Source organism: Enoplosus armatus, chromosome 7 (genome assembly GCF_043641665.1).
Source record: "Enoplosus armatus isolate fEnoArm2 chromosome 7, fEnoArm2.hap1, whole genome shotgun sequence".
Classification (NCBI taxonomy): Eukaryota; Metazoa; Chordata; class Actinopteri; order Centrarchiformes; family Enoplosidae; genus Enoplosus; species Enoplosus armatus.
The window spans coordinates 14,472,979-14,480,384 of NC_092186.1; the positions used below are offsets into that span (position 1 = coordinate 14,472,979).

Consider the following 7,406-nt stretch of genomic DNA (forward strand, 5'->3'; position numbering starts at 1 on the left):
GTTATCGATTAATCTGCCAATTAATTTCTCGATTGAGCGATATGTTTGTCTACAAAATTGTGAAAAATGCTCATTACAATTTCCCAGAGCCTCAGGTGATGTCTTCAGATTGCTTGTTTAGTCAGACCAACAGTTGAAATCTCCAAAATAATCAGTTTAAGTGATTAATTGACTTATTATTTTAGCTCTAATTATACCTCATCAGTGGGCTAGCACGGGCCCAGATGAATGACAAATAAATGGATACATAATAGTGTACTTGTACTTGCGTGGGGATATGTCCATTTTTAGGGCAAAACAATACAGTGTAATACGTGTACAGACTAATTTACCCCGTAATCATCTTTAACTGCATTTGTGTAACGTCGAGTTGTTTTTGTTGTTGAACTCAACCTCCCACAATCCTCGGTGAGAAGCAGGGGGGTGACGTATTTGTGCTACGTGTCAGGGAGTTCTGTAGTCAACATGGCGGCGCAGCAGGGTGATGTTGATGAACTCTTCGATGTGAAAAATGCCTATTATATCGGCAGTTATCAACAGTGTATTAATGAGGCTCAGAAGGTGAAGGTTAGTATCTAATTGTCGTGAACCGAATGGTTTTAAACATACTGTTTCTTCTTAACGTCTCTTCCTAATTGCAGTCAACTGCGTTTTCGATGATACAATGCTAAACATGTTAGCGATTATTTCTCTATAAATACTTCTACCTGTGTTTTTTCTTTAAAGCCGTCAACACCAGAGAAGGAGATTGAAAGGGACATGTTTTTGTACAGAGCATACATTGCCCAGGTAAACCAATTTTCTCAAGTAGATATGTTATGTGTAACACTGAGCTGAGTTTCTTGCCCTTATCTGCTAGCTAGTGTATATTCATTGCTGTGACATTAAAAACCTGCTCATCTGACCTGTTGTGTTTTGTGCTATTACAGAGGAAGTACGCTGTTGTCCTGGATGATATAAAGGCCAACTCTCCACCCGAGCTTCAGGCTGTGAGGATGTTTGCTGAGTATCGGTCCAATGAAATCAAAAGGTAAGAGCTTGCTATGACGTTTGGGTCAACATGGGGCTGAACGATATGGCTACAGCATACGCTCTTTGTCAATATGCTGTGTAGACAATAACTCAATACATTCATTAACATTTTTAGGAGCCTTTCAGTCAGTATCAAAATTAGACTATTACATGTAGTCAGATATGCAATCACACTTGAATGCACAGGGTCTGGAGACTTTATATTTAATTATATTGGGTGGTCTGAAGTATCCACCAGAACCCAATTCTCCACACAATGCTGATGAAAACCATCGCTTTGATGATTTGATTCATTACCACATTAGTTGTTTCTTCCCAGGTTTTGCTGTTCTTACCATACTGCATATCTTGACACATCTAGGTGCTTATGTGGGAGTTTGAATGCTGGTCCAAGACAAAACTGATTACCTTCATAATTTCATGCTAAAGATGCAGTTTGAGGTGATTGAGAATACTTGAGTATCTTCTTCAGTTTGCAAAAGTGGTTGGTTTGTCTATTAATGTTAAACTAGATCCATGTCACTTTTTTGGTGAAGGGAAGACAACTGGTTGCCTCAAAAGTGGATTAGGACTAATGCAATATACTTAAAGTTGTATATTATAATATACTGTATCTCCTACATACTCAATATATCACCCAACCTTAGCATTTATGAGTCTATATCAGTTGATTGTGATTCAAGTCGTCATTGTCTGAACAATTTCCCTGCTGCAATTTTTTTCCCTTGCAGAGATGCCATTGTGGCTGATCTAGACAAGAAGATGGCAAAGAGTGTGGATGCTGCCAACACCACCTTCCTCCTCATGGCTGCCTCCATCTACTACCATGAGATGAACACTGATGCTGCTCTCAGGACCCTGCACCAAGGAGAAAGCCTGGAGTGGTAAGAAGGGATCAAGATTTTACTTTAAAAAAGTATCCGCAAGATTTTATTTTTGAACTGTTTACTTTCTTCAAACTACAAACTTCTTCCTTTGGAACTACAATAAAGACAAAGGATTTTTTTTTCATCCATGTTCCTAGCATTGTAATGTCAGCAACCACCCAGTTAATGTAAATGTAAGAATTACTAAAATTATCCATGTAGCCTGCATCGTCATCTCAACTAGATAGGTGCGTTCTGACCAAACAGGTTTACATTTCCAATAAGCATTGTATGGACGGTGTCTCCAGTTTTTGTGTTCCACCACATTTCACTATACAGATAATAATAATTATTATAATATAATGTATTAATTGACATTAGACACTTCCCTTAAATGTTTCTGCATAAAAAACAACTTGGGGTTTAATAGATGTGTGTAAGAGAGAGAGCGAGATTAACTAAATTTGCATTCTGAAGTCATTACATGGCATGTAACATAAACATGAAAGAAACAGAAAAATCACAAACACACAAGGTTGTTTAGCAACTGTGACTTCCACAACTTGTTTTGTAAATTGAAGTTTCAGCTACCACATCTGCTCCACAGAACTCTCTGGATTTATAAAGTTGCTTTCATTTTGAAGACAGCAGCATGAAACTGACCTGAACATTCGTTTGTTTTTTTTCAGCATGGCCATGACGATTCAGGTGTTGCTGAGTCTGGATCGTGTTGACCTGGCGAGGTATTGCAAAACACTTAGAGGGGAGGATTTGTTATTTGAAGGCTTAAGTAAAACATTCAGGTGCTTTTTGAATGTGTTTAGTTATGTCATTTGACACAGTGGACATATTCTTCTTTACACAACACTGTGTATATTCTGTCTCTTTTGAAATGGGACTGTGTTCCTTTAATAACAATGACATATTATTGTCATTGACAGGAAAGAGTTGAAGAAGATGCAGGAGCAGGATGAGGATGCTACTCTAACCCAGCTGGCCACAGCCTGGGTTAATATTGCTGTGGTGAGGATTCAGTTACATTTGCGTAACATCACCAAGATACATGTAGTTAGTTTATAATTAAATGTTCTATAATTAATCATTTGTAAATTCTCCATACATAATGGAGCGAATAGCATGTGTCTGCATGTACACCAAGTAAATTACATTCTGGTCGTCACATTATCAGCATCCACGTTGTATTGTGATTGACTGAAGCTCCAATCAGGTTTGAAATGACTAGCAGGCAGGGTAGTATGTAGAACTTCCTGGTACAGTATAAGGCTAAGCTAACCAAAGTATGGCAGGTTTAAGAAGGCCATTTAAATTGCTCATCTTGCACATTATGGTTCTTGTAACTCTTGAGGAACAGTAGGTACCCCCGACGCCAGTAAAAACAATCAAACAGCGAGCATTGTGCACTTATTTTTGGCTTTTCAGCTGAACACTTAAACAAATTAGATGTCTTCTTGCCAACATTTAATTGCATTCTGCTTGTTGTTCCAGGGTGGAGAGAAGCTGCAGGATGCCTACTACATTTTTCAGGAGATGTCAGACAAGTACTCATCTACGCTGCTGCTCCTCAACGGGCAGGCGGCCTGTTACATGGCTCAGAACAAGTGGGAGGAGGCTGAGGGAGTGCTACAGGAGGCACTTGACAAGGTTAGATGACAATTGTTTGATTTTGTCTCTCTTGTCTCTTCATCACATATTAACTGACGCACGTTGGTGTACATACATGCTTAGTTTATTCAGTTAAAGCGTTCAGTGGCTTGTTTCTGAGGCTGGTATTAGATTTGTGATGACAAAGCACTATTAAAACAGGCTAATGTGAACTTCCCCTCAGTTTGATGTCATAACTTGTGGGTTTGTGCAATGCAAAATACGGTCTTTAGACACGGTTTAAAAGCCTGTTTCATTCAAGCTGTGTTAAACACTGACAACCAAAGAAATGTTGATGAAACTCAACAAACTTTAGTAAAAGAAAACCACCAATGTGTTTTATAAACACAGCATACCAATTTGTCAGAAGACATTTTTAACTTAGTAATGAGGCTATTTTTTCCTAATAGCATTAAAACTTAAGCTTTAATATCACACGTCTCAGAACGGAGGCCAAATGTTTTCTGTTCTGTGGATGCTTCCCTCAACAACATCAAAAAACAATTTCAACTGCTCGCATTGTAACAGCAGATGGCACCACACACTCTTTTGTAGTCCACAGGTATTGTACTTTATCCAGAACAAATTAGGGTTTGGCCTGTCAACACTGTTTATCCACAAGATACAACAACATATTCACTGTGCAGTAGTGTTGTTTTGTCTTTTTAAAGTATTTTCATTTTCATACTATATAAATATTGAATATTCGCTGCTTCATCTCTCTCTCTGTTTATTGTATTGATGAGACCTGTGCTTCACATCTCAGGTCTGTTTTTGTATTGTTTGAGTTGCACAAGCACAGTTATGTTGACTGTTACAATCAGACCTGAGTTAACCAGACTCTGGCTGGCTTTGTGGAATGGCTAAACTCAACAGTTTAGGTTAACTGAAGTGAAGCTTTTCACAAATGTCCAGCTTTTCTGAGCTTCCTTTTGGGAAACCCCTCCAAACCAAGCTTAGTATTCCTTTGTCATGGGGCTAGACGGCCCAACACAACGTTTAGTGGTTAAATTATTACAAACTGATGGTTATCCATTGATATTATCTTTTACTAAACAGACAGAACATAACAGTAAAATGTGACTTTACATGAATGCCAGTGCTCACGATCTCCGTAGCAAAACCAGACAAATGTTTTGATGGTGGAAAATGGAAATAAATAAAAGGAAAAGATAAACAGAAATTACAGTGTTTCACACATACATGTAGAAACAACACTAATGAATCAATTCATGGCAGATGGTAACATTTGACGGAAATACTGCGCAACAATCACCTGTACCACCTTGTTGTCTGCTGTACTTGTGACATAGGAAATTAAAGTCCTATCATTCAGTTAATTATCTCAGAAAGTGACATGAAGCATGCTGAATAGAAAGTACTTTTCTCTTTCACTGGCTTGTCTCTACTTCTGTTCATATTGCTGTCCTGTTTGCTTTGTGAGAATGACACTTTCTGACCATCTTTGTTTTCTCTTGTCCCCCTTTTAGGACAGCAGTCACCCTGAGACGCTGATCAACCTCATAGTGCTGACCCAGCACCTGGGCAAAGCTCCTGAGGTGAGACTTTGGACCCAAAGCTGTTAATGAAGGCTACGCTTTAACTGCCATCAGTTTAGCAGTTTCCTAAAGACAAACTCCTCTTCAGTCAAAGACGACTTGAAAAATCTTTGTCCAATAACACTCTGCGCTTAGAGTGCAAGATGTTCTTCTCAGCAATTTTATGTGTGTTTGCTTTGATTAAACCAGGCAAAAGCATTCAAGCATGCAATTTCTTGATTGCGTTTGTCTTCTATCGTGAGAAGTGTCAGCTAAGCATTTCTACGGGTTTTAGTGCTGTGTGAGTTATACACCCGGAAGCTCAGAGTTCATAAGATAAAGACTCAATTATCTGTCTTAAGTTTGACGGACTTGATAGTAATGCCATAGAATGCTGACCATTTACTCGAAGCCATCATTAAAAAGGTTCTGACCGTGACAACAACTGATAAGCACATCTCACTCAAGGTTAATTGGAGTTATGTAGGCAAATAGGCAACTAGCCTAATCATCAGGTAAAGTAGTAGAGAGTAACTTGTCTAAATCTAAGTAAGCACTATTAAAGTGTGTCAGTCCTGCTGCTATATGGCTTCTTGATTATGATAGATGTTCAGATATTGTGAATTGTCTTAATCAGCTGCTTCTGTGCTCTGTGAATGGAATAGTGTTTGTTTTCTGTCTCCTCTCGCTCTCATTACTCAAATCAGATCGTAAAATTTTACAAGAGGATATTTGAACACTTTCAAACACAACTGTACAAAGATCGACATTTGAAGTACCTACTGACATGGATGCTATACAAACCATAGTTATAGTTCATAGTTCAAAATTGCCTTAAAGGTCCTGAGAACTTTTTTTTTCCTCTAACGTCAAATATTCATGATTAAATTGTCAACAATCAAAGCATCCTTATGTATTATTTATTAAGAGTTTGACACAGGACGGTTTAGTTTTGGTTTGATCACATTTGATTGACAATGGCCTGGTAATATACACAAACAACCTCACAACTGTCATCAGATTTTGAGTGAAACATCACCTTTTTCCAACTGAATCTCACCCACTTCAAACTAATGAGCAGAGCACAGACAACAACACAAACGCAAAAACCAAACCAACAAAACTGTTCTCATTTTGACAGAAAATTGTGTTTTCAGGGTTTGCAGGGTTTGGTTGTTGACAAGACAGACTTTTAAAGACCTTTTTAAAACTGTGTTTATGAGGCTTTTTTTTCGGTTTATTTACTATTGTCACTTTCTAACTTTTGTATGCTCTGTTTACTTCTGTCTTCAGGTAACCAATCGGTACCTCTCTCAGCTGAAAGATGCGCACAGAGCCCATCCATACCTCAAAGACTATTTAGCCAAGGTAACGTTATAGGTTCACAAGATCTGCTCACAGTTGGTGACAAACCTTAATAACCTTTACTCTGTAATAATTTAATTACCTGGCTTGGCTGTTTTGATGGTTGTGCAGCAGGTTTCCTTGGAAGGTGTCCAAAGTCAGTGGGAGCAGTAAACTCTGAATCTTTAGCCTTTGTCACACATTGTGTTTTAATTACGCAGGAGTGCAGATGTACATAAACATGCTAAAACTGGGTTATACCATTACCAAACAAACCATGCAATGCACAGCTGTTCCCATGGGCCGATATTTGTACTGGTGTTTAACTGTTTCCTCTGCTCTTTGTTTTCCCGCAGGAGAATGAGTTTGACAGACTAGTGATGCAGTACGCTCCCACTGCTACAGCATAAGACATCTGCCTTTGCTGTGACACCTCAACAATGAACTTCAGTGCAACATCATCAATTGTCAACAGTTTCTTTCTCTCTCTAACTTGTATACCTGTATTTGTTTTGATATTTGTACTTAAGAAAAAAAAAGTGTTTAATTAAAGCTTTGGCTGTTTTATTTAAACCAAACCAGGAGTCATAATTTCTCTTGGATGTTGATGGAACATGTCTGCCTTAGTATCCATTCTTTATAAATTTTGACTCCACTTTAATGTAAGCATTCCTCTCAAACAATAATAAATGTTTAATACCTGTGTTGTGTTTGAAGTGTGGTTTTGTTGGAGGGAAACAGAAGGGCTGTACATGCAAACACCATGGATTTAAGCCAAAGAAGCTTAATGATGCCTATTTAAAGTGTTTCTTGGTGCTTCCTGACACATTTAGTGTCTTATGTGTAGTCCTGTAGTAAGAGTTTGTCTGCACTGTCTCTTTAAGTCATCCTTTTAACCCCTTAGCGGTTCAAGCAGACGTTCAAAACGAAGATAGCGGCCCTAATTACGTCACGCCCCCCCTCC

The 7,406-nt window shown here is 38.4% G+C and overlaps 1 protein-coding gene across 3 annotated transcripts; it reads left to right on the forward strand.

The window, feature by feature from the left end:
* The first annotated feature begins 454 nt into the window (after nucleotides 1-454).
* On the forward strand, nucleotides 455-7,145 carry cope (COPI coat complex subunit epsilon). Of its 3 annotated transcripts, XM_070909009.1 has the most exons (10): nucleotides 455-567; nucleotides 727-789; nucleotides 930-1,030; nucleotides 1,764-1,916; nucleotides 2,588-2,641; nucleotides 2,840-2,921; nucleotides 3,405-3,560; nucleotides 5,051-5,119; nucleotides 6,392-6,466; nucleotides 6,799-7,145. In XM_070909009.1, the coding sequence occupies exons 1-10, from the start codon at nucleotides 466-468 to the stop codon at nucleotides 6,850-6,852; spliced, it is 909 nt and encodes a 302-aa protein (XP_070765110.1). In that variant the 5' UTR covers nucleotides 455-465; the 3' UTR covers nucleotides 6,853-7,145. The 3 variants fall into 3 exon arrangements, with proteins under 3 accessions (XP_070765110.1, XP_070765112.1, XP_070765111.1); XM_070909011.1 differs by lacking the exon at nucleotides 3,405-3,560; XM_070909010.1 differs by lacking the exon at nucleotides 1,764-1,916.
* Nucleotides 7,146-7,406: the final 261 nt, after the last annotated feature.

Coding starts and splice junctions, on each gene's coding strand:
- cope (XM_070909009.1), top strand. CDS start 466: ATGGCGGCGCAGCAGGGTGATGTTGATGAACTCTTCGATGTGAAAAAT. Junction 568..726: donor ATGAGGCTCAGAAGGTGAAG/GTTAGTATCTAA, acceptor TTTTCTTTAAAG/CCGTCAACACCAGAGAAGGA. Junction 3,561..5,050: donor TACAGGAGGCACTTGACAAG/GTTAGATGACAA, acceptor TCCCCCTTTTAG/GACAGCAGTCACCCTGAGAC.